Consider the following 26,316-nt stretch of genomic DNA (forward strand, 5'->3'; position numbering starts at 1 on the left):
AGGGGAGGTGCTGTAGGTCTCAGAGTGGATGGTGGGCAGGGGAGGGGCTGGACCGCTTGTCATGGGGCCTGGCCCCCTTGTCATGGGGCCTGGCCTGGTTCCTTGCAGTTTTGTTGCTGCTTGCTCTGCAGGTTGGTCATGAAGGAGGATGATGGCACTAAAGCTGGAGGTCTTTACCTGCACCTGCCTGGCTTCTGGAGAGAGTCCTCTGGAGGGAGCGTCAGGGGTTTGGGCCGGGCAAGTGTCCACGTTAGATAGCAGGCAGCAGAATCAGCTCCTCTGATTCAGGCTTTGTCAGTTTCCTGTTGCCTGGCCCTCGCTCCTTGCCCAGTGGTGTGGTGGGATGGGGTTCTGGGAGCTGGGGTAGAATTTGGACTCTGTTGGGAAGCACTTCAAATGCTGCAGTAGACACGTCTGAGTGGGTGCTGGGGATTCACCTTCCACCCTGAGCTAGTTGAGAATTGGGGGGCAGACTGGCTTTGTCGGCCGTGGTGAGCCCTGTATTTGCTGTGCACCAACGAACTCACCTGGAGGCATTTGAGAGGCCGCAGCTGCAGGGAGCCTGAGTGAGCATGGCACGGTCAGGCTGCTTCTCACATCCTTTCAGCTGTCTGCTCCATGCAGAGGGGAGGGCCTGAGCCGGTAGTGCAAGAAACATTCAGGCCTTGTCCCAGCCCTGTTCTGAGAGCCAACAGCCCTTTCAGGCAGGGACCACGCCCGCCTTGCCACACCCACTTTGTCCATCTGTGGGGACACTGCCCTCAGGTGTGCATTTTAGGTGGAGAATCAGAAAATGAGGTTTAGGGCTGGCCCGTGGCTCCCTTGGGAGTGTGGTGCTGATAACACCAAGGCCATGGGTTCGGATCCCTGTATAGGGATGGCCGGTTAACTCACTTGGGAGAGCGTGGTGCTGACAACACCAAGTCAAGGGTTAAGATCCCCTAACCAGTCATCTTTTTGAAAAAAAGAAAATGAGTTTTAACATGTTGACTTCAATTTCTTCTAGATGCAGTATTCCAGCATTAACAAAGCAATGTGTGTGGCTAGGGCTGAGCAGGGCATTGGATTCAGAGATTTTTGGCTCATGCTGACAGGAGAATCTGTTAATGATTGTGAGAATGTCACTATTTTTATTGCCTTCCTGATAGGCCCATTGGCATGGTACCTATGAACTGATGGTGAGAGCTGGGCAATCCTACCCTGTTTGCCTGGACCACACCTGGGAACCTTGCAGGTGTATTCTGGGGTGGGGGTGGAGGCTGTGCTGGTGCAAACTGCTTGCCTTGGGCTGAAGCACCCAGCAGCCTGCAGGCTTCCTGGAGTTTCTCTGAGCTATTCTGACAGTAGACCCGAGGCACTTATCTGTGTGACTATAGGAATAGGATGTCTTCTGTCCTCTGTTTTTGTAGGAACCTGAGAACCGTCTGAAATTTATTGCAAAAAACTGTTACGGTGAAGCCTAAGGGAGGGATGCCTAAGTTTGAATTTTTCTAGGAGCTCTTCAGAGGAGGCCTCTAACCTGAAATGTATATGAGCCCCTGCTTTAGGAGTTCAAGGCTCTTTATTTTTTCCTTTCAAAGCTTTTTTTTTTTTTTTGGTCTTTTTCGTGACCGGCACTCAGCCAGTGAGTGCACCGGCCAGTCCTATATAGGATCTGAACCCGCGGCGGGAGCGTCGCCGCGCTCCCAGCGCCGCACTCTCCCGAGTGCGCCACGGGCTCGGCCCCTTTCAAAGCTTTTTTACACTTAATTAAATCTTCATTAGTTGGAAGAGCCATCATTAAGCTCATTTTCTTTATTTTATTGAAACAGATATTTATTGAGTATCTACTATGTGCCAGGCATCATTCAGGGCATTGGGAATAGATCACTAGGGACAAGATAGACTAACTCCCTGCTCTCCTAAGGCTTATAGCTTAATGGGAAGAAGTAGATGAGATCTATACCAATATATATCAGGTAGCAGAAGGAGTTATGGAGAAGACCAAAGCAGGAGAGGGAATCCAGGCGGTGGGTGGGGCATCTGTTAGATGGATCGTCTGGGAAGGCCTCTCTGAGGAGGTGACATTTGAGCTGAAGCTTGAATTGAGAGAGGGGCAGGAGTGTTTTAGGCTGAGGGCACAGAAGTATGCAGACCCCTCAAGCATGCTAGGCTTGCAGAACAGCATGGGGGCTGCCAGTGGTGGGCAGTGAGGTTGGAGGGTGGCTGGGCTCATCGGAGAGGGCTTGGAGGCCTGTGGGCAAGTGCTGGGGAAGCCTCTGCTGGGCGGGCTGGGGAGCACCGTGACATGGGCTGTTTCTCAGAGGGAAAGTGTGACTGTGTGGGGAGGAACAGGGGCAAGCGTCCCTCTTAAGGGGAGCCCAGAGCTGGGAAGCAGCGAAAGTCTTTGGACTCCAGGCCCCAGTCCCCATGCCACACGTGCTCCGTGTGAGTGGTTCTCTCCACTCTGTGCGCTGGCCACCATCAGTTTGCTCCCTGAGGCTCCTTTCCTGCAGCAGGGCTGCTTCCGCCCCCTCCAGGCTGTTGTTCCTGCTGCTCTTCAGCCCTAATCTGGTGATTCCTGGAATGGTAGAGATGCTGGGCGCAAAGGTCAGGCCCCGGGATGAGGAGTTGGGGCATGATAACCAGTTTACAGCCTTGGGCGGGAATTGTATTTCCCGACAGTGAGTCCAGCCCTGACAGTCTGACCCCTGTGTATATGCAGCCCAACATCCTGAGCACTGGCACGTGCCTGACCCAAAGCAAGGCAGATGAAATGAAACATTCTTGAGTCCCCTCCCCAACTGGAAACTTCCCAGCTGTCCTCAGGGCATAGACCAGTAGCCGAAATCTCCTGAGTTGGTGAGCTTAAATCTGGAAATAAGATCACTGCTAGCTATCCTGGCCTTGTAGTGCTGCTGGGGCGTGAGTACCACGTGGCACCTCTTTCTGGTGTGGCAGTGCTTCACGCACGCTGCCTCGGGGGCTCACTGAAAGGTGGCAGTCTCATGTTTATGGCCTTTGTTCACTTTTTGACATTGCAATGCAAATACAAACTGTAAAGGAATTGGTGGGGGTGATCTTAGGCTCCCCAGAGTGGTCATTAGGTGAAAAATGTGAACTGCCTCTTTAATTGCAAGCACTCACCTGAAGGCCAGCCTAGGCCTGAGAGGAAAGACATGCAGCGGGTAGAGGGGTGGGAAGGGAGGGAAGACAAGGATCAGGTATGCATGGAGTATTGTTCCCAGTGAGCGTGACAGTGCCTCAGCAAAACCCCAGTGATGACACCCAGTGATGGCGTTTGCTTCTTGGGGAGGGGTGCTGAGAAAATGTTATTCTGGTTCTACATGCAGCATAGACATTTGTACAGACAGTGTACAGACAGACAGACTACCTTGGGGTCAGTAATGGAAGAGGATTGAGAAGCAGCTGTGCATGTGATGTGGCTGTCAGCAGAGGGCTGGGGGCCCCTGTCTGATGGCTGACCCCTGAGTTGCATTGTGAGATAATGATCCAGTGTTTAGGCAGATTCTGCAAATAAAATGGACACATAGGACCAGGCACTTCCAACCTTCCTTGCCAGACCCTGTGGTCTAGGAGACTTGGGATGGACACAGAGTCATGATGGCATGGTGCAGGTCAGCCTGACCCATGCCATCCTTGTGGGTGTGCAGGCCTCCCTACTTGTCACTCCTACTTTCTCCTCTCTGAACAGCCTGAGGAAGGCTGGCTGGACCAGTTGCACTGAGCTAACCCAGTGTTTTTAAGAGGCTGATCTTGTCATTAGAAAAGTTGGGGCAGGTGGGAGGAAGCTCTGGTAACTTAGGTCTGCAGCCTGTGGAATTCCTGTGCTGAGCCTCATCTCCCAGCTGCGTGCTCTGTGGGAAGAGTTGAGGTGGGGGAGGCTGAGCTTATAGGGCTGTGTATATGAAGAGCCATCCTTAAAGAAGAGGAGGCTCGGCTGTTTGCTTGGACCACCCTGGGTAGGTCCTGAGCCACTCCTGAGCCACTGGGAGCAGGCTGCCAGGGGAAGGGGGAGGGAACAGCCTGCCCACTCTCGTGGTCCCTTGATTGCCTGCACAGCCAGTGGCCCAGTGGGGCAGTACAGTTGATGGAGCAGTGTGCACAGGCAAGCAGGTGGCTTTGATGTGATCCTCCGTAGGGGAGGAGACAAGCCCATTACAGGAACAGGCAGTGAGGCCTCATCACCTCTTACCTAAGATGTTCTTGGAAATGCTCTTGCTCTGAGTGAGAACTAGGAAATTGTCTTCTATTTTAGGAGCTTGGTGTGTTTGACATATTGTCACCTTGCCTATGATAATTGTGCATGTCCGTGGGCCCTTCAAAAGGGTCATGTTGGTGGAAGAGAGATGTGGTGGGAGAATTTGAGGGACTACCCATGCAGGGGTGCATAGAGGAGCCTGTGACTACTTGGCCACACTGATGTTGGGCTGGATTTTCTGGATAGTGTTCTTACTGCTGATGACGGTGCTGTGTAGAGGAAAGTCTAGAAGCCAGCCCAGGTGTGGGCTCCATGCAGGAGGAAGGACGTCTCGGGCAGCAGATGTCCTTGGGAGGTCAGGTTCGGGGAACAGTGTTTTCAGGAGAAGCAGCTCTGATGTGGGCTGGGCTGTGGAAGCAGCCCTGGAACTTAGGCGGGACATGGGTGGGTGCAGAGCCCTGCCTGTTGTCATCTCAGGTGACATTTTAGGACTCTGAGGGAACCTGTGATCTTCACTACAGACATGTCCCTGTGGTGTGGTTACCCCTGCCACACATGGTGCTCACAGTGTGCCCAGCTGTTTCTCAGACTGTAACGTCAGCTGGTTCATTTCCTATCAAGAAACGGGAAACTGTGTTCTCTGGGTGGGACAGAAACTCCTAGGGTCCCTTAGAGACTCTTCTTCCATTGGCCCCTGGTGGACTTTGCCTTGTCCAGCCTGGCAGTCCCTGAGCCCCATGGCCACTGATACAGAGGTCTCACTTCTGGACCCCCTTTGGACTTAAGTCTTTTTGGTGTATCAACAGCCTGAAATAAGGAGGAGGGTTGAGAGCACAGATGTCCTACCCAGAACCCATAGAAAGGCACCTTGTCTTCAGGCAGACCAGTTCTTACCAAGCTTCTCTGTCACCCCCACGTCACAGCCCCAAGTGTGCTGGCTTGGGTAGAAAGGATTGCTGCTCCCTACCTGCCGTGTCGAGCACGGTGGTGGCTTCCTTCCTGAGAAGCAGGTATGCACTGAACTCTGATACACCGCCCCCCCCTTGGTGCTCACAGGAAGGGACGGCTGCGCCTCTGGTCATTGTGGGCTGTGAGCTTAGCCGGCAGCCTCAGCAGGCTGGGATGCAGTGAAGGCAGTGCAGAGAGGGGGTGAGAAGCCCTGGACTCTCTGGTAAGCAGCCAGGGCAGGGGTGTATGAGGCCATCCTCAGTCTGCCCTCACCAAGTTCCCTTTAGGAACCCGCCTTCTTGTCCTGCTTGGGAAACAAGGCCACAGTGCAGAGGGCAGACAGCCAAGGGCAGTGACCGAGCTGAGGCTGCGCCAGGGTCTCTGTGGTCCTCTGTCCTCCTGCAGCACCTGGGGTGGGAGCAGGTTGTAGAGGGAGTCCTGGTTTAGCCTGTGCACCCTGTGCCTGCAGCAGCCGCCTTATGTGCAGCAAGGCACCTTTCCCTTAGGTTGAAGCAGTGTGGAGAGGACTCCGGCAGATGCTGTGCTCATTTCCTGTCTGCACGTTTCCTTTTCCCCGCAGGCCTCTGGCTGTACCTGGCAGGGAGCAGCCTGCCCTGTCTCACGTTGATTGGCTCTCCTAATTTTGGGTACAGGTCAGTTCACCGGGACCTGGAGGCCCAGATTGCCATCGTGACAGAGAACAGAGCCCTGCAGCAGCAGCTCCACCAGGTTGGTTGGGGCAAGTGGGGATTCATGGGTGTGTGGGGGTGTAGTTGGGTGCTCAGCCTTGCTCATGTCACTGGGCTACCCTAAGAGCTGTCTCCTGCCATCGTCTCCCAAGACAAGAGTGAGACTCAGAGCGGAGTGAGAAAGACTTGGAGTCCCGGCAAGCTTGTAGCGATGGGAATGACCAGGCCGCAGCAAGGAACCTGTGTAGAGCCACACTCTGAAGACCATGCCTATGACTGTTGCAGCTGCTCAGACTGTCTCGTGCCCCACATCCAGGGGGGGCTTGTTCTTTCCCTGTGCTGGAAAAGAACACCATTTTCTCAGTGGGAATATAGCAGTGGCACCCAGCCTCTTCTAAGAGTGAGGGTCAACTGTTACAGGATCAGCAGCAGTTTGGGCCCTCCTTTGATCATGGTAGTATTTTATTTTATGTTTAAATAGTTACCAAAGTTACTAGGAATCCATTAGTGCTTTTGCATGAATCTCTGTATGTGATTCCCTGCACTGGTGTTGATAAAACTTTGAAATTGAAGCATAGGACCTGTGTTTGTGAGACCTAGATGGTGCTTTGGCGGTGCTTTGAGCTTGTGAATGTGTGACCTTTACATTAACACCTTTGGGTGAAAGGAGTCAGTTTCCCTTCCCAGAGTCATGGGATTGCAGATAAGACTGCTGCAGGCCAGACCTCAGGAGCATCAGATATGGACTTTGTTAAGCCTTTATTCTCTGAGTTTGGGAATTACTGTTGCAAAATTGTTGGAGCCTCTGTTGATGGAGGAGGAAATGGTCACTGTCTTGTTCCTGAGATCTGCCCTCCTGCAGTCTGGGAATCTTGTCGGTGGCTGAGTGGGGCTTTGTTACCAGGAAGGGCTTCGTGACCAGGGGCAAGAGGAAGTGACAGTGGCAGTGCTCTGCTGAGCTGGGCGGGTAATGGGATTTGTTCAGCGAGTTTCTTCCTACAGTGAGGTTTACAGCAAACGACTGAGGAAGCCCCCACAATCCAAGAGGTTCCAGTAATAGGTGACAGCTGGCCTCAGAGCCAGGCTAGTGGGAAAGACAAACCTACTTCTTTCAGCAGTGGGGTCTCCTGGACTTCTGCCTCAACTGCAGAGAGAGCTGCTTCCACAGATGCCTCAACTGGGGAGGCTGAGCCCTGTGTCGGTGGCAGAGAGTTGGTGGTGAATGATTTTGGCCTGGGGCCAGGATGCATCCTGCGTGGGTCTGGGTTGATGTGGGAGATTCGCCTGTGCTGGGATCTCGCTGTAGACTGTTCTGCCCCCACTTCCCTAGTAAGGGAGCTGAACCCACATCCTGGATCTTGAGAAAAGCTGTGGCCAGTTGTGGTCAGGAGCTGCTTTCTCAAATGACATATTTGGGATATTTTCTTTTTCTTCCCAAACCTGAATCCCAGGGGCTTTTGATGGTGGGAGGACGGTAGCTCACGCTCCTGTGGCTCTTCCATGTCTTAGAGACAGATTGATTTCCATGCCTGCCTATGAAATGCAGACATGTACTTCTAGATAATTCTGCCTAAATACTTACACACCAGGAGTGCAGCTACCCCCTGGACCCTACAGTGCCTGTCCTCAGTGCCAGGTGCTGCTGAGACTGCCCAGCCACACAGCCTCACACAGCCCAGAAAGTCCCTAAAACCCCAGCTGCCCGGAGATCCCTGATCTCAGAAGCTGCCTCTGGAGAACTCCTTGGGATCCAGGGAAGGGCCCCATTTATGTCACGTTGAGCACTGGGAATGGGGAGATATTTTTGTCAGAATCTGAAGCCCCGCCCTTCACTTAGCGCATACAATAAAACCTTCAAGCTTCCTGGCTTTGTTCAGAAACGTTACCACTTGTGACTTACCACTTGTGACGCAAGAAAGACTCCCTTGAATAGCAGTGTAGCCCCATCAGCTGACTTCCTTCTCCATCCCTGCTGTGGAGTCCGTGAGGAAAGTTCAGTGTTTCTGGTAATTTAATTGAAGTCTTGGCTGGGCATTCATTTGAAAACAAAGCCGGAGCCGGGTCTGTGGAGACTTCTGCAAACCAGCCCCCCAAGATGAGCTGGATCTTCTGTCAGGCACATTCAGCGGGGATGTGGACATTAGCAGCAGCTGTTAGGAGGCCAGAGAACTAGGTCCCTGTGTTTGTGACTTGTGGAGCTGGGATAGAAAAGCCTGCTGTGGTCTGCTCCGTTTGGAAATGCCACATGGCCCCTGGCCTCAAGGGCGCTGCTTGCATGGCGAAGGCAGTGAACGCAAGAAGGGTGCTGGAGAAAGTGAAGTCAGGGATGCTGGATGCCTGGCCCATGGTGGGAAAAGCCGAGTACACATTCCGTGGTGTCCTGGAGGTCAAGGTGTCCTTGTCCCTTCCTCCCTGGGGCAGAGGAGTTGCCAGGGATATGTCTTCCTTTCCCTCCTCCAGAGCAGAGAGCATCCAGCTCCGAGTGGGACAGGGCCCTCTTGTGCTCCTTGTCCTACAGTTGATGAAATGCTTTTGTGGCCATCCTCATGTGATCTTCACTGTAGAAGGGGACATAGGAATGGCCTGGATTTTACAGGTGGGGGACTTAAGACTCAGAGGGACCTCACAGCCCAGAGTGGTGGAAGCAGTGTTAGAATCATGTCCCCTGACTGCCGCCTCCTGCCCGTGAGCGCCCCTCAGATGCTGTATTGAAGAAAGCACTGCTTGTAGGGTAGGCTTCGCCTAAAAGAGGCAGTTTCTCCTCTTCAAGTTCTGAAACACAATTTGAGACAAAACGTGTATGTTTTTAACTTGTTTTTTAAAAATTGTAAAAATTTAGAAAATTTAAAAAATTATTTTTTTGTAAAAATTAAGAAAAATTAGAAGAAACTCTTTCATCCAGAGATAGTGAAATCATTTTGATTATTTCCTACCTGTCTTTTGTTCCCCGTACATATGAAGAGGTGTTAACTTTTTTTAAAAAAATGAAATTAGGATTATTTTGTGCATATTATTTTGAGTCCAGCTTCTTTTGCCTAACATATTGTGCTCTTTCCCATATTATGAAATAAATTTTCTATGACATGACTGTCTCATGGTGGATGCTGCTTTGTCATATGGGTTTATTAATAAGTTGGCTGTTGGACATTTAGGTGGTTTCCAGTTTTTCCCTATTATAATATTGCTGTGATAAATATCTGTATACAGAAATCTTAGTTCAGGGCTGGCCCTTGGGCTCACTCGGGAGAGTGCGGTGCTGATAACACTAAAGCCGTGGGTTTGGATCCCATATGGGGATGGCCGGTTCGCTCATTGGCTGAGTGTGGTGCTGACAACACCAAGTCAAGGGTTAAGATCCTCTTACCGGTCATCTTTTAAAAAAAAAAAAAAAATCTTAGTTCATAGTTCTGAGTGCATAGTTATTTTCTAGGGATAAAACTCTTGCAAGCTGAGCTTTTATTATTTATTTATTTATTTATTTATTTTTTTTAAAAGATGACCGGTAAGGGGATCCCAACCCCTTGACTTGGTGTTGTCAGCACCACACTCTCCCAAGTGAGCGAACCAGCCATCCCTATACAGGGATCCGAACCCGTGGCCTTGGTGTTATCAGCACCACACTCTCCCAAGTGAGCCACGGGCCGGCCCCAAGCTGAGCTTTTAAAGGCCCTTGATAACCTGTAGCCAGATTGCTTTCTAGAAAGATGATCCAGGCCCCCTTTCCATCAGCATTGTGTGGCGGTGCCTGTTTCTGAGCCTTTAGCCGCATGGGATGATGACATTACAAAACAACTTTTTGCCAGTTTGGTAGAAAAAAACGGTCTCATTTTAATCATTATTTTAATTTGTACTACCTCATTTAGTGAGGGTGAATTTTTTTAAAATTTAATTTTACTTCTCAAGTGGGTGAATTTTTCCCACCAGCTATATTTCTTCAACTCTAACTTGAACAAATTTAGAGTCCCGTACATGTCTTGGTCTTAAAAGTCTTCAGTAACACCGGCTTCTTAGCTTTTCTGAGGACTGCTCTGTAGCTGCACCTTGTAGGACCTGGTGTCCCCCTGCTGCTAGAGCAGCGGCTGGGTCTCTGGGCCGGTTGACAGGTGGTCGGTGTTTTCTGAGCTGGGGCCAGCCGGCTGTGTTACTTGGTGCTGGAGGGTGCTCCTAAGCATTCCTGTCTGTCCTTCTTCCTCAGGAGCAGGAGCAGCTCTACCTGAGGTCAGGTGTGGTGTCCTCCGCCACCTTCGAGCAGCCCAGCCGGCAGGTGAAGCTGTGGGTGAAGATGGTGACTCCGCTGATAAAGAACTTCTTCTGAGGACAGACAGGTGCCGTCACTAGCACTGCCTCCTGGCAGTTTTCCCAAGAGCTCACGGGTGGGGCTTTGGACTCAAGCAGAGGTCCCAGGGACCTCTGGAAGGAGCCCTGAGGGCTTTTTCATCCCTTCTTTAGTTAAGTACAGATCGGTATCTCCAGGGTTGTAGATGGCTGGTTTTTGAAGCCTGCTGCTAAATTAGGCAGTCCTTCCCCTCCCATCAGGAACTGGCTCTACCGAGTTCCAGGACTGCCTGTGGTGGGGTTGGCAACCTGTAGTCTTCTTTCGCCCTCCCTCCCCAGGGGTCCCGAGGAGGCCTTGAGGCAAGGGCCCAATGCCTGAGGGGGGCAGAAAGGCAGATTCTGCCTTTCTCTCCTGGAAGCTGAGCGTGGGGGTGGTGGCGATGGCATAGGAGATGATAGATTTGGGAGGAGGAGGAAGTGCACATGGTTGGTAGAGCAGCTCTGGTGTGCTCCCTGTCCGGCTGCAGCTCACGAGGATGAGATGTCAGTGGAGCCAGACCTCGGGGCTGCTGCCTTGCCTGTCTCCCTGAAGTTTCTGTGATGTGCAGCTACAGAAGCACTAGCAGTTGGGTAACAGAAGGAGAGCCCCCAGCTGGGTCCCACTCTGGTATACACAGGCCGCACCTGAGCTTCCCCTTGGCTGTCCTGACACCTGGAGGGTCCGGGCAGGGGTTGGCTGCCAATAGAGATGGGGTGTCTCTGGAGTGAACCTCTGTGTTCCAGATCTCTTAGGACCCTGACTGTGCCCCAGATGACGTCAGTCGCCCAGGCTCTTTCGGACAGGCTGTTCCAGCAGCTCTGTTAGTCGGAATGGTTTCGCCTTAGGCTTGTGGGCAAGGGAGAATGGGAAGTCAGACAAGCATAAGGGGACATGTGGCTGGCTCAGGTCTCAGTGTCTGCACCATGTGTTTGCTGTGTGGCTTCCCTTGGGTCCTACTGTCTTGGTTCTCCACTAAACCGTGTTTTTTAAAAAAATTTATACTTCATTGTGTAGTTTTTTTCTCTTTATTTTAATTTCTTTTATTTTTTTCTTTTCTTTTATTTATTTATTTTTTTTGGTAGCTGGCTGCTATGGGGATCTGAACCTTGGTGTTGTAACACTGTGATCTAACCACCTGAGCTAACCGGCCAGCCCCTAATTACTTTTAATAAATTTTATTTAAATAATGATGTACAAATTTAGAGAGTAAAATAGTCCTAAAAGACCAACAAAATGTGACCGTTTCCTGCCCTGCTTTCCACTACACAGTCACTTTTGACTCATTTCTTCTGACGTTCACAGGTCCATATTTCTAAATAAGATGTGTATACTGCTATTTTCCCCCTAAAATGCAGTCTTTAAAAAAAAAAAAAAAAAAAAAAAAACTATACCAATATCACACCTGATAAAAAATTAGCAAGAATTTCTCAGTATCATCAAATACCCAGAAGGTGCTCACAGTTCCAGTTGCCTTATAAATGTTTATTTCATTTTAATTTTTTTGATTTGTTTGACTGATAATGTCTACACCTTGTGATTGGTTAATACATCAGCTAAGTCTTTTTGCCTGTATGTTCCTCTCCCCTTTTTTCCTTTGCAATTTATTTGTTGAAGAGTGAACCTTATTTTTATTGGATCTACTGAAAACATTTTTGTGTCACCCTCTCACGGTTCGGCATCTTGGATATACACATCGTGTGTATTTGTGAAAGCCAGTCCTCCTCCCCCACCCCAGTGTCTCCAGGAGCCCATTTCAAAACCTCACTGCCCAATCTCTGCATCTTCAGGTGCTTGAACCTTGCAAAGAAAAAGGCCTTACCAGAGAGACGCCTGTTGGGCGCCGGGGCATGGCAGCCCATCCTTTAGGGGGGTGAGATTGGATTCCATCCCTGCACTTTGCCCCTGGAAGCACCTTCTCATGTCTCCCTCCCCAGGGCTGGCAGCAACTGCCACCTTTCATGGGATCTGAAAGGCTGCTGGCCTTGCCACCACAGCCTTGCTGTGTGCACATCAGGCTTCAGCGCTGGGAGCACCTAGTCTTGGACAAGGACAGCTGCCCCCCTCCCCCCGCACCCCCTGGGCCAGGTGGATCTGCGGGTTTTAGACATTGGGCATAGGGCAGAGTGGTGTGGTAGCCGTGGCCACACCACTCTGGGACAGTAGCACATCAGTTAACACTGTTTGCCTTCAAAATAGTTATTCAATTGTCTTGTGGGACAATTAGACTAGAGGAACCAAAGGAATGTGCTGGGGCACTGGGTTTCTGTTTGGAGAGACGCTTTCGGTAAATGGCATTTGCATTCCTACAGATTCTGTGGGACCAGAGTAAACATCATTGTGCCACAGCTGGGCTTAAGCAATCCTTGGCCCTGTCTCTCCACACTTGGCTGCTTTCTTTGTGTCTGCTAATGACCTACAAGCCTGTCCTGTTCAGGTTCTCCCACCCAGGAGCTCTCCTCAGACCAGAGTTCCCTAACTCTGCAGGGCAGCCAGGGGAAGCAGAGCCTAGCAGCAGGCGGTGGCTGCTCCAGGCTTCCCCGCAGCTTAGATGCAGCGGGGCTTGTTCCGATCCCCGCTGTCCCCGTCACTGGAGTGCAACCCAGGGGTGAATCATCTCTTGGAAAGTTTGGAGATAATTTTGTTAACTACCCACAATATGTATGTGTGGAATAAATTACTGTTTTATTTTAGGCTCTAAAGACAAAATTGGAAAAACTTCACAATTTTGTGGTTATCACTAGGGATCGAAAATTAATTGCCTGGAGGCCACCGGCAGTTTTATCTCCACCAGTCAGAGAGGCCTGTCTCGTGGTCCAGACACAAAGGACTGCAGTGACCCCTTCTGGCCAGCGGAAGTGGTTGCCCAGCAGCCAGGCCCAACGGGGTTGGACGCCCTAGGCCCTAGGAAGAGGATTTGAGGGATGATTTTCCTTCTCCCTCTGATCAGCCCCACTTGGCCCTAGGATTGTTGCCAATCATTACCCTCAGAATTCAGACTTCCTGGATCTCTTCACCCATGATTTGGGTGGAGTATACTTGGAAAAAGTTTTTGTGAAATTTCAGGACCAAGGTGTACTTGGAATGATATTCCTATAGTGTTTCCTTCTCTTTGCTCTTAAGCCTAAAAAACGCCGAGGACCGTGTCTTGGTCTTGCTGACATCTGTCTTATCTGGAGTTTGTAGGCTCGACCAGCTGCCTCCCACCCCCATCTGCATCCCACTGCCCTGGCAGCCTTGAGTGGCAGCCTGACCACTTTGCTGGATTGTACTTCATCAGCATGGCCACGGAGAGTCCCAGGGCTGGGGATCTTGGTCCCACTTTTGCTGAAATCATTCCGATTACAGATGGAACAGCCTCCTGTCAGTCAGATGGGGGCCCAAGGTCTAAGCCAGGCCTCTCACATCTCAGGGCAGCCCTGCCAGCTGGCACTCAGGAAGTGAGGAGGGACTGCCAATGGAGGCTGCCTCTCCCACCTTCCCTGCCAGCTCTGAGCAGACGGCTGCCAGCTGACCTTTACCACAAGTTGTGTGTGTCTGTGGACCACCATTCCTGTAGGGCACAGTTCTCCTGAGCCCTCTCTCTCTGACAGGTCAAGGGTAGTTTTTTACAGTTGTTCTGTAGATGCCTGAGAGATAGGCTGAAGGATTTGTCCAAAGGAACAGGGGGCTTGGCATTCCTGTGCCTGGAATTGGGTGGAAACCACTTGCTCTTCAACCAAAATAGCTGTCCCAAAGGTGGTGCCTTACAGTTCATATGGGCATCTGACCTGCTCTGCACCCCTTCTCACCATCCCCATGACCCTCTCACATCCCCCAGCCTTCAGGCAGTCTGCTGGAGGCCCACACTGCTGAACTGCTGCCAACCCTGCACTAGGGTGTTTACTGTTGAAGTAAGACACCTGCAACCTCCCAGGACCCATGCACATGCTTAAGGTGGTCCCCAAGGGCCATGTTTATGGTATTCTGTGCCCAGCAATTGCAGAAAGTGTGGGCAGCAGAAAGGGAAATGGCACCTGTGTGGAATAGTTTGTTCTTCCAGATTCTGGGGGTGAGGGGTGGTGGGGAGGTGTTTGTGTGATTACAGAAGGTCCTCTCGTCCTTGAGAGAAGGGAATGATGCCCAATGAGATGCTGTGCATGGAGGCGATGGCTCCTGTTTGTGAGGAAATGCTCTGTCCCCTCTCTGGTGGGTTGTTCTCATGCAGAGCAGGCCAAAGGGTTTGACTGCCACACCCTAACCCCACATGCTGCTTGTGTTAAAAAATAAATAAACCTGGTGCTGGCCATTTAGCTCAGCTGGTTAGAGCGTAGTCATATAACCCCAAGGACATGGTTCAGATCCTTGTACAGGTCAGCTGTCCCCACCCCCCACCACCAAAAAAAAGACCCGTAAAAAATAAACCCGAATGACACCCTCCCCTGCTCGCCGCTGGGAAGTCAGGATTTGGGATTCTTGCAAGTAGGAGCTGCCGCCTCCACAATTCTTGTATTTCAGTAAGAATTGAGACCTCAACCCCAAGTCTGTGCCAGGCCCCATGGTGACCATCAGGCACAGAGCTGAGGGCCAACTCAAGGGAATCAAATGAGCACAGCTAAGCGACACCAACTGCTTTAATGTGTAATGCCTCTTCATGCTAACCTCCACCCCTGGATAGTCCAGATGTGCTTGGTTACAAAGCACCTTGACTATGTAAGAGAACAAAAAGCAACCCTCAGTTCCTGTAATGAAAAGAAGCAGCTGTTGTAAGCCTGAATTTCTCATTGGAAATTCTAAGTTGTGGTTAGGCCGCTGATCTGGCCCAGGGGAACATGGGCTCGAGGCAGGACCCAGGCACAAGCTAAACCTGTAAGAGCAGCGCCACGGCTGCCAGGATCCACCTGGCTGCCTTCTCCTTGGTCTTCAGGTTAAAGGTCCAGACATAGGTGGGGCCGCGGATGCGCGTCTTGTACACAGGACACTCATAGATGTTCTTGGTCTCCATGCGGTCCACAGGAATGGCCTTGATGAAGATGACGGGCATGGCCGGCGTCAGGTCCTTCAGCCGCGCCTCGGCGATGACTCCAGTCTGCGTGTCCCAGCGAGCTCCTGTGGGGACAGCACAGCTGAGGGTCAGGGGGCCTCGGTGAGGTGACTGGGTCCTGTCTGGTGTGCGGCAGTAAGTGTGGGGGGGGGGGCCCAAGGGGCAAGGCCTGGCCCTTGCGCCACCCCACCCTTTGCAGAGGTGCAAGTTCAGACCAGGTGCCAGGGGCTGGACTGGCACAGCAATTGCTACACATGGAGTTGTAAACAGAGGACTTTGTGGGTAATTAAGTGCATGTTGTAGCTGCCCCGAGTGTCTCGAGTATTGCCCTATGCACTGAGGAACAGTTTAGCACTAAAGCTCTTCAGTTCCATCCATTAAATTTGTCGTGTTTTCAGACCCTATCTGTCAGCTTTCTTAATTTCAGTGGCAGGAAACCATAACTCCAGCTGAAAACTACAGGTGATTAGCGTTCCCTGGTTCCCGTCATGTGTAATGTCTACTCTGTGTGTACATATACAGTATAAATAATTATATGTATATGCATATATAAATATTATTTGCCTTTAACCAGACTGCTGTTATTTCTACTCACCCTATTTAATGATGTTTATATTTCCTGTCTCTAATTCCAAAATAAATCTGAGGAATGGCTGCTGCTGTGCTTGTCTTCAGTAATGTGGGAACGGGGTGCCTGAGCCTTTGCTGGCCCGGCCCTGTCACCGCACAGGTAAGGGGGTGACGTCATTCGTTGAGTGGGACAGAGGTTTGTGGTGGAGTAGATGTTCAGCTCAATGTGGGTCTGAGGAAATGGCCTGCCTCACTGTCCTGTCTGCCACCTCTTGCCCGTAGGACAGGGCTGACGTGGGAGCGAATTCTAATGAGCACCCTGGCTTCTCTTTCCTCTTCCACTGTTGGGTCCTGGCCACACAGATGGCCTCACCCTGGGCTCCCGAGGACAGGGGGGCAGAAGCTGACAGAGTGGGTGGACTTGGGGCAGGAACACCAGCAGAGGTGGGCTCGTGGCCCTGTAGCCCTCTCACTCACAAAATGCATGTCCACCCTGGCTCCCTGCTCCCAGGCCAGGAAGGGCAGAGTTCCTCATTACCTGTAAACAGTTGTTAAGCTGTCCTCACCCAAGCACTGCCCTTTCCAGTCAAGCAGAGCCCAGGCTGGCGGACGGGAGTTTGCTCCCCTCCAGACCTCTACATGTTCTTGGAATCCCATCAGCCCTCCCTAGCGGTCAGTGTGGCTGTGAGCTGACACGCCACTCAGAGAGTGCCTCTCTCCCACCTGCCCCACAGCTTGTGCACAGTCTGTCTTTGCCAAGAGCTCTGGAAGCTTCTGCAGACAGATCAGGGCCTGGTTACCTTCCATGAAGAGCCCGTACACGTAGGAACCCTCCCGGGGGGGAGCTGTCACATCCTCCCGGTTTTTCTTGGTCACTTCCACAGACAGACACATCTTGTCCAGGGGCCACTCGCTCTTCCTGGCCGTGGACTGCATGATGGCCGTGAGGAAGGACTGTGGGTTGAAGAACCCAGCCAGCCACACGGTGGTGGGCAGGGCAAAGTCTGTCGTCCAGGCCTCGAGCTCCTGGAAGGAGACCCATGCTGCTGAGAGGAGAGGGTACAGGATGACCTGGGAACACTGGCCGGGCTGTTGCTGAGCCGGGCACTGAGTGCTTGACAGGGATCAGTGGAGCCCAGCCACCTGCCCGGGACAAGCTCTGCTGTCTGGCTCCATTTCAAATGAGGAAACAGGAAGAGAAGGGTCAAGAAGGGAATGGTTTAACACTGGAGGATGATTTGGGAGCCTCGAAGAGGCTTCTGCCTTCACTAGCTCGTTACTGACAGAAGGCATTCACCCTGAGAGCTCACTCGAGCTTCTGCGCCCTGGGGAAGAGCTGATGGAAGCCACTCTCGCTTCAGACTTGCCAGTGTTCCTCTTAACGGAGGAGACGCCTGCACTGTCAGGCCATCTGAGTGGCATGCACTGGGCCCTTCCGGCCCTGCTCTGACACAGGCCAGGCCAGCAGGAGCCTCCAGGGCTCCACAGCCATGCTCTTGTGGGCAGGCCAGGCCCTGGAACTTAGTCCTTGGGTCTAAGACGGGCAGCAGCCCCAAGGGAACATTGTGCTTACCCTGATGCGGAGCAGCAGGTCAGCGTACCAGGCCGCCAGGCCCATCATGGAGGGGTAGGCCCGGGCTACCCATGTGTCAGGCACGGTGTCATAAAACAGAGCTGTGGACAGGTCTTCCATGTCGGTCGTGATGGTCAGTTCCCCCTAAAGGAAACACAGGGATATAGGGGAGCCCAGGCCGTGCCACTTGGCATGGGGCAGAAGTGGTCAGGCCTTGTTTTGTCTGCTTTTGGGAGGATGGGAGAGCCACCCGCTCCAGTGTGTGTCATGTGTGTCATGAGCTTTGTCAACACTGTGGCTCTGTGCGGTGCCTCTGGAGACACCCTACGTCAGGGCCACAACCAGCGTTTCCTGCCAGGGAACAGTCCAGATAACTTCCTGTGGCTTGTTCTGGAACGCCCAGAACTCCAGACCAGGGAACGAAGGGGGTAAGCAGTGACACGCAAATCCCCAGGGGCCGAGTCTCTGCGAGGCCTGGGGTCTGCTGTTGGTGCTGCAGTCGAGCTGGTGAGTCAGACTGTGGGGGCGAGCCTGCTTCCTAAGCCAGGTCCCCCAGCCGGCTGACCCTTACTTTTCTTTACCTTCAGCCCCAAGTTCAGCTCCTTTAGCGAACGGCGCATTTCGTTGGTTAGGATGTTCATTCTTTCACATTCTTGAAAGGCGACCACGACGTAGGGAGTCTTTTCAGCTGCCTTTGCCATGATCTCAGCCATGTTGAACATCTCCGGAATCTTCTCGAGGATGTCATCCAGCACAGCCTTCACCTGGAAGTCAGTCCCCAGCAGCCCCGTCACTGCATCTTTGCCCAAGCAGAGGGCCCAGAACGTCCACAGACCCGAAACCCAGAGGAGAGGGAAGAGGCATGCGGGGTCACAGGATCCCGTCTGATGAGGGGAAGGGAACCTGGGCCGACAGGCCGTGGATATTCTGTTCCCACAGGCAAGGCTGTGGCCCCGTCAGGCCACCCTGGCCTGGTGCCTCCAGACATTTCCAAATGCACTGGCTTCCTTCCCTCTGTCAGATTCACCCAGTGGTCACAGAATTGTGACTTTGTCCTCTCAAGGAGTGGCCCACTGTCTGTCAGGAGATTTCTAGTTTTAATCATTAGATGGAGAAAAGATCATGGGCTTGATAGCAATAAGGGCCTTTCAGTCAAGAACTTGGTCTGTGTACTGTAAAGCCCACTACTCAGCTAACATTTGATAGAACTTTTCCAGAATATATTAAAAAGTGTGAGGTTGCTGATGCCTCATGAGATGGCACAGACAGGCAAGAATTTTTTAAATGCTCTGACATTCTCTGAGCCTCTGTATGCTTTGAGTGTTACTGGGATCTGCTGTTGCAGTCACCTGAGCTCGTGTGGAAGGACTGTCCTGGCGCATCTGCACTGTCCTGTAAGAGCCATGCCTGCTGCTCCTGTGCTTGCAGGGCAGGGCTACAGAACGACAGGTGCTCTCCTGAGCCCTCAGCCAGTGTCATCACAGGACTAGGCCAATGGTTCTCACACTGAGCCTCGTCGGGGACAGAGGGTGACCTGTCAGCCAGTTTGGAGGGCCCACCCCAGAGTTTCTGCTTCCTGAACCCAAGCTGGGGACAGAGTGCACCTTGCTAACAAGCTCCAGGCTGCTGCCGGTCAGGGCTGCGCTTTGCTACCCCTTCCTCTCCCAAGCCCTGTCCTTCTGTCGCTGGGAATGGATACGAAGAACCCTGCCTTTTCCTCGCGAGATACTCCTGTGCCTGCTCCCGAGTCAGTCTCCTTGGGCTGCATTTCCAGGACAGTGCGGAATAGCTTCTCTGAGGTGACTGTCAGAAAGCCAATCTCCGCGTTGGGGTGCAGGCCATACAGATAGGGACTCTCAGGGGGCAGATTCTCGTCGATGTATTCGTGGTAGCCCTGGAAAGAGGGGCGGTTTGTAAGCAGGCTGCCAAAGAAAAGCTGTGCACACCGAAACCTGTGTCCTTTGTTTATTACGCATTTCTTGCCAGAATGTTCCACCCACATCTTGCCCTCTGTACAAATCCCACTTGCTCCCTAACCCCCATCATGGGCAGCCCCTTTGCTCGCCAGCTACATGAAGGAAATTCCCACCCCCTTCCCAGAGGCTGTGCCTCTCATCCGGTCTGTCTTTGGGTGCCTGGGCTCCTGCTCAGTCACTGATGTTCCATCTGTGAGGGCGGCTCTCGCGGGGACCAGCCAGGATGGCATCAGCCTCTGCTGCTGCTGCTGTGTCACGGAGTGAGCTCATGTTTACCTTGTCATCCGTCCCTGAGCAAGAACATCTCTCCTTACCTTGTAGTCCAGGTTGGGAGGGATCAGAAAGCCCGGGGCCAGCAGGATTTCTCCCTCCAGCATCTCGGCCCGGATGTACTCGGCCAGGTAGGTCCTGCACAGCCGGCGATCCCAGTCATCAGTGATGTGGCCGCCGTACATGATTTCACCAAAAAGGTAGCGGAGATCATCCCAGGGCACCTTAGGAAGGATGAAAGCGGTTAGGAGGAGGTCCCTGCCCCTTTCTGTCTTTGAGGCTTAGGCAGCCATGCGTGAGGGCCCTGAGTCTGTGCCGCTGCCTCTTCGCCTGCCAGCTCGGCCTCCCAGTGGACCTGTTACCACTCAGCCCCAAAGGCCGCCTTCTCCCCTTCCATGCCACTGTTCCCTGGAGTCTGACTCAGCAGCCAGCCCCTCCGTGACACTGTCTCCCTTTGGCTTCTCTCATGAGGGGCCGTCCAGCCTCTCTCCCAGTCCTAGACTGTGCTTCCACCGCCGGTTTTCTCTCTGCACTAACCTTGATGGTGACTTTGGCAGGGCTCTTCCGCTGGTGCCATGGGGCTAGAACAGAATGTGCTCCCTCTGCCTTGTCCTTTCATCTGTGCTCACAGCCATGGTGCCAGCTGTGACCCTGTCCCTTCACAGTCCACTTTTTTTTTTTTTTTTTTTTGGTGGCTGGCCAGGAAGGAGATCTGAACCCTTGGCCTTGGTGTTATTAGCACCACGCTCTAACCAAGTGAGATAATCGGCCAGCCTACACTCTACTTTCGACACAGGCAGCTTAGTTCTATGTGGCTTGAGTCCTAACTCTCGGGCATCCTGGATCCTTTCAGCCATGACGTTCATTTTGAAGTCATATCTTCAAAATGTATCAGGCAGGTCTCCCTACTGACCCCACTGAAGTTGTCCCGGTTCCGAATTTCCTTGTTTATTACAGAATTCCAAGTAGCTCTTGCTCACGTGTGCCTCGGAGGTCTTTGTAGTAGCATAGATGGCTCTGAGCAAGTCATGTGCCTGATCCAAACTTCAGCTACCCAGGGCTGTGGAACAAAGACCACACTGTGTGTGGCCTGCCGAGCCTTGTCTCTTGCTGTGTCTCTGCTCATCCCACCCTTCAGCTGTCCCCACTGTTCTCCCTTCTTCCTTGCTGTTTCACTGTACACCCTTGCCCTGGAGCGCTCGCCCCACATCCTGCAAAGCCTGGCTCCAGTGCAGCCTCCTGCCACCCCCATGCCCCTGGCGTGCAGCTCGTTCTTGTGCACCGTGCTGTCCAACAGAAGTGCAATAGGAGCCAAGGGTCCTTCTAACTTCTCTAGCAGCCCTTTCAGAAAAGATTTTTACTCCAATCATTCTAATGTGTAATCAGTATAAAAATTAATAAGACCTTCTTACATTCTCTTTTCAGTACTTTACACATGCTGAAACTCTCAATTTGGACTTGCTGCATTCCATGTGTGGCCCATGGCCAGCTGCTGTCCCAGTCGGGGCCCATGCTCGGCCACCACTTCTGCACACTTGCATTTCCCCAAGGATTGCACGTCTTGGTGTTACAGGGTGGCACCCTAACCAACCGAGCTAACCAGCCAGCCCAATTGCAGCTCCTTACAGGCAAGGTGGACATTCGTGTAATGTGACTTCCACAGTGCCCTGCCTAAAAGAGCTATTTCTCAAATACTGGCGAGTTAAAATTAATTGAGTAAGAACTAGTTGATTAATCTATTGTCTGTTTTAGTCTCATGAATTTTTAGTGAAAACATTAATATTCTCTGAATTGTCATTTTGTGATTTAGAGATATTTTTCTCTGCTTGGTTATCTTGGTTGTGCACTGAGCTGCTTTTTCTGTGTCTTACTTGTTTGCTTTAACAGCTGCATCTGTTTTCCTGTGAGGCAGGATGAACCCACCCCCCACTCTGCCTCTTTTCCCCACACACTGCCTGCTGGGGATGGTCCTTTCCTGCAGAGGGGGAGGGGACCAGTGGAACTAATGACCAGGGAGGGGTGTGACCTGCTGGATAGAACGTCCCGTGTGCTTTGGAGGTACAGATAGCAGGCCTCTCCCTGAGAAAGTCTGCGCAGGTCGGCCTGTGTTTTTAACAAACACCCCAGCTGATTTTTGTCTTCCGGCTCGTGTGGGAAGCAATGACCTACTTCCTCAGGGTCGGAGGACTGACTGAGCCATGGCCGTGGACAACGTCATTGCAGGTGGTTACTGAGGTCAGGCGTAATTGGCGCTATGAAGGGAGAGTGAAGGGAGCTGGTGGCACATCTGCACAAGGGGAGAGGCCCCCAGGACATGCTCTTGGACTCGGACGGAGAGGTAGGATCAGCCAGCGCAGGCCTGATTGGAGCACCGTGCTCAGAGGGACGCGCGGTCCCTGAAGTGCGCCAAGTGCCCTCTCATGGATTCTTGGCCAGCGTGGAATCTGTACGTGCGTGTATGAGCCGGGGAAGTGGTGAAGAAACGTCTTAAAGAAATTCTTACAAAACTGTTCCTCCCAAACTGATCTCCTGACCATGACAATGAGAACCCTCCTTAACCTCTTCTCCTTGTGCATGTGTAATGGTGAGAATTGTAAGGTGTGCACCTGTTTTAGGTGAAGTGCGCCCCCATCAACCTGCTGATGGAGACCACCATTGTCCAGGCCCGCCCCATGAGAGCTTGGCGAGCCGGCTCCTGGCCCAGCTCTAACCCCTGCTTCTTCATGTGAGGTGGTGACTACTGCTCTCTCCAATTTATGGGGTGGGGGGTGGTGTGTGTGTGGCTGAGCCTTAGGGGGATTTATAGATGGAGCCACCAGGCCTGCGGGGTGTATGCCACTTACAGAGGGGGGCCCCTCTAGTAAACTGCAGTGCTGGGATTCAAAACCCCAGTTTGGTCCCAAACCTGTGCTTATAAACCCCAGGCCACATGTGTCTGCCCACTCTGTACCCTGCTCAGCCCCCTCGGAGTCTGCAGATGGACGTGGCTGCTAGAGTTTCTGGAGGACATGCTGGCTTTTTTTTCAGTCCTCTGTAGCAGTTTGCACGTGATGTTACGCATTTATTCTCATTTTCCATGAAAATGGAACGAAGGGTTCCCTTCTTTCCAAGGAGGTTTTTTTGAACCCTCCAGACCCCAGCAGAGCCCTGGCTGAGGCCCACAGCCCAGGAAGCCCTGCGTGTCTGCCCCGTCGTCCCAGGTCACGCTGCCAGGAGTGCTGGGGTTTCTGGGGCACATCCCTGGTCAGATGCAAGTTGAGAAGATGCCTTTGAGTGGACCCCCGCAGTGTGCTCGCAGCAGCAAATTGCCAGAAAGCAAGTGCAGGAGGAGGTGGCAGCGGACTGGGCGGTGATGGTCATGTCAGGTTGTGAGGTGAGTTTTACGTTTTTCAGATTTTCTTTGGCTTATGAAACCTACTTAACATCTTTCAGACATAAGACCAAGAACAGTTAAAGAAAGGGAGGGAGGAGGATGGATGGAAGGAAAGAAGGAGGGATCGTGTCCAAGCCGGCAGAGGAGGACGGGGAAGGGACCGATTTGGGGGTGGCCAGGTGCGTCGGCACACTGATTTCATCCCTCACCTTGGCGTTGGCCTCCAGGTAATTGTAGAGCACGTTGATGGAGATGGTGAGGTCCCCGTTGTTGAAGGGGTACGACCTGTTCCAGCCCTGGGCACCGAACTTGCGCCTCTCGGCCACCACGGCATGGAAGTAGCACAGGGCGAAGAGAATGCACTTGAACTCCATCTCTTTGGAGCACATCTCCAGGGTGTCCTGGGGGTGACATGTTCTGTGTTGAGTGTTAACAAGAGGAAGCGGGAAAGGGAGAATTTTACACAGGAAGGCCCCAAGTGGGGCCAGAGTCCCGGCTTTGCAGCTGCAGTGGGGTGGGCGGTGGTGGGGTCGGGGACAGAGCCACCGATTGTCTCTGAGCTGGTCTCTCTTCAGATGGCCACGCGGGGAGCTGTCCGCAAAGGCCGAGGCAGAGCTCGCGCGCTTGTTTCCTTTAGAAACGCGGTTTTACCACTTTTTCATGTTTACGACAAGTTGAATTATTGATACTGATTTCTAATAAAATATTCCCAAATACTGGACATTTCAGGACTTCTTTAGTAAGAAATGATGTTCCTCTGTAACCGTCACCATTCCGCATCATTTCGCATACAAACAGTATCCCAAACTCTCTAAAAACAGTTGGCGACGTCTTCCTATAACAGGGAGGGGTGTTGCTAAGCAAACCCTTTCTTTTCTAGTGGCCCAGGGTAGGACAAATGCAGTCCAAATTCTGGATTCTAGATCTCTCTGGGTTAGTGAAATTTTACTGATTAGTCTTTGCTAAGTGGGGGGTGGGAGACTCCTGAACACACAGAGGCTTCAGGAAGCTGCGCAGCAGCCCCTCTGTCCCGCGGAGGCATCAGCCTGCTCCAGCCGGGCCCCTCTCCTGCTCTGCCCTCCCCTCTTGCACTCGCCTGGGGAGCCGCTGCTTCTCACAGGCTTCCTCCTACTCTTTCCCCCTTGCCGAGCTGCTCCACAAACCTCTTCACCTGGCTCACCCCTGCACACCGCAAGCAGGCCTCAGCTGCCTCTTCTTCCAAAAGGTCTCCTTTGGCACCCGCCTCCCAGCCGGAGACTGGATTAGATGCCACTTCTATCTGCCGATGGGCACAGGGCTCCAAACTGGCTGGAAGGGAAGGCCCAGGTCCCCGCCCACCATTGCCCCACCCCCACCTATCACTGACCAAGACTTCTGCAAAATACAATAAAAATGAAATACTAAAGGAAAAACAGCATGTGCTCGGACTCACAGCCGTGTCAAATTGCTCCAAAGCTCACTAGTGCAGCAGAAAACAATGAGGAGCCAACAGAATGAGTACAGAGCTGGGGATCTGCAGAAGGGAGTGATCTCTGTGCACAAGGGTGGCCAGGGAAGACTGGAGGATTGTGAGGTTTGGGTTACAGGGAAGAGTCAGCTGAGCAAAGGCTCCAGGTGGTGGAGGAGACCCAGCCTGGGAGCTTGGTGCCCTGGGTCCTCAAGGCCTTTGCCCTCTGTCCTAGGGGCAGTGCAAAGCCACCACAGTTGTTAGCAGAGGACGACCAAGCCAGCCACATTTTGGCAGCTTTCCTGCTGATGGTGGCTGGGGGAGGGGACTGAAGGTGACCAAAGGGGTCATGGAACCAGAGTCTGAGGCCCAGTGAGGACGTCTCACCATCTTCGGGCCAGTCACCGATTGCCTCCGGCAGTGGGTGCTGTGGCCTTCAGACCAGCATCATACCTCGTGAGGGCGCAAGTGGGGACAGGGCCGTGGATGTTCAGGAGACACCTGTGGTACTCGGCCTTGTTTCAAGGGCCCAGTGGTGACTGGTTAGCTCACCATCCCCAGACGCGATGAGCAGCGTTTACCTGGGCCGGCTTGCAGGCCCGTGAAACCAATTAAAACAATGTGCTCCTGCTTTACAAAGTTGTAGGTATTAGCTTGCCATAGCGCTTAAAATCATTTGCCTCTTGCACAGTCTTTCAGGAGTGTATGGGTTTTGCAACATGGTGTGCGTGTGTACACAAGTGTGCTGGGGAGACAGCAGGGTGGGTGGGTCCCCAGAGTTCACAGGGTGACCCTTGGCTTCACAGGCCCAACTCTTTCCTTTCATCCAGGCCCTGTGGCTGCTCAGGGGATGTGGGGACCGACACTGGGCCCAAAGCTGGGCCCAGGCACAAGATGGGGGAGCAGCCTGAGCTGGTGCCGCCCTACCTGGGTGAAGAGGTCCAGGGCCTTGTGCAGGTTGGCGTACATGCCCGTGGGGGGCTCGTTGGTGATCTTGATGGCGTTTTCCAGGATGCCCTGGGGGATGATGTGGGACTCGGGACTGGGGGCCGGCTCTGCGCTGATGAACACGCGGTAGTCGCTGTGGCTGCCTGTGCTGTAGCGCTCGACCTTCTTGTCCAGGGTGCTCAGCCAGCGGGCCACCAGGTGGATGTTCTGCAGCCGGGACTGGGAGTGAGCTGCCTGCACACGCCTCTCCCCCAGCCCTGGGCCCACAAGGACGGCCGCATGGCCATGTCCCCAGGAGTGGGCAGGGCTCTTCCTGCTGGCACCCCACTCTCGCCACCCCTCCCCCCAGCCAGGTGCTGGGCATGCTGGGATATTTTCAGCAAAGCAACTGAAGCCCCAGAGTTGATTCTCGTGCTCAGTTAGTTCAAAACCTCCAGGCTTATGGGGAGTCCTCTGTGTCCTCCCTGGCGCAGGCTGACGTTTTACTCGCATGGTCCCTGCCCTCCTCCTGAAGCCGGGGGCTTCACACAGGGGCCGGGCCAGGCCCTGGGGACTGAGGTCAACACACACTGTGGGGTCTGTGGAAGACGTGGCAGGCTCAGGGTCTGTGGGGCCAGGTGGGGGCTAGGAGGGGCAGGTGGGCCCAGGCCGAGGACGGCTGGTCGTGCTCCGGTTTAGCAGACATGGGGAGAGCGTCTCCTGGGCACTGTGGCCTTGCTGCCTGCCCCAGGCAAGGGGGAGGAGGAGGATGCTTTTGTCAACCCAGTGGGATTTTTTGGGGGAGGGATTTTTTTTAGGGGTATTCTGGTATAAACCCCAGTGTGCTTTCATGTGGGCCATCCTGGTGCCCGCCCCACCACCCAGCTGACCAGGGTGCCAACACTTGGGGGCCTTCAGTGGGCTGTTGAGTTTCCAGTCACATTTTTGAATGTGAATCTCATGACCTGCTTTCTTTCAGGCCTCCTGGCCTGTCCCCAGGGCCACCT

General features: G+C 53.0%; 2 protein-coding genes and 1 long non-coding RNA gene across 3 annotated transcripts in view; 2 read left to right on the top strand and 1 right to left on the bottom strand.

Moving 5' to 3' along the window:
* The window catches only part of PGS1 (phosphatidylglycerophosphate synthase 1), a 37,819-nt gene extending 22,593 nt beyond the window's left edge, over positions 1–15,226 (top strand). The window contains exons 8-10 of the mRNA XM_063080213.1: positions 5,730–5,878; positions 10,034–10,163; positions 15,146–15,226. Of these exons, the coding sequence (XP_062936283.1) occupies positions 5,730–5,878; positions 10,034–10,153 (269 nt within the window). The 3' untranslated portion in view covers positions 10,154–10,163; positions 15,146–15,226. The remainder of the gene's footprint in view (positions 1–5,729; positions 5,879–10,033; positions 10,164–15,145) is intronic.
* The window catches only part of DNAH17 (dynein axonemal heavy chain 17), a 127,458-nt gene continuing 115,943 nt past the window's right edge, over positions 14,802–26,316 (bottom strand). The window contains exons 73-80 of the mRNA XM_063080212.1: positions 25,310–25,537; positions 23,145–23,336; positions 19,607–19,786; positions 19,028–19,210; positions 17,898–18,080; positions 17,317–17,460; positions 16,544–16,769; positions 14,802–15,238 (exon numbers count right to left, since the gene is read on the bottom strand). Of these exons, the coding sequence (XP_062936282.1) occupies positions 14,991–15,238; positions 16,544–16,769; positions 17,317–17,460; positions 17,898–18,080; positions 19,028–19,210; positions 19,607–19,786; positions 23,145–23,336; positions 25,310–25,537 (1,584 nt within the window). The 3' untranslated portion in view covers positions 14,802–14,990. The remainder of the gene's footprint in view (positions 15,239–16,543; positions 16,770–17,316; positions 17,461–17,897; positions 18,081–19,027; positions 19,211–19,606; positions 19,787–23,144; positions 23,337–25,309; positions 25,538–26,316) is intronic.
* Positions 21,778–23,383, top strand: LOC134364347 (uncharacterized). The gene is made up of 3 exons (XR_010021838.1): positions 21,778–22,292; positions 22,763–22,935; positions 23,163–23,383. It is a non-coding gene; the product is annotated as an uncharacterized LOC134364347 (long non-coding RNA).

This window comes from Cynocephalus volans, chromosome 16 (assembly GCF_027409185.1).
Source record: "Cynocephalus volans isolate mCynVol1 chromosome 16, mCynVol1.pri, whole genome shotgun sequence".
Lineage (NCBI taxonomy): Eukaryota > Metazoa > Chordata > Mammalia > Dermoptera > Cynocephalidae > Cynocephalus > Cynocephalus volans.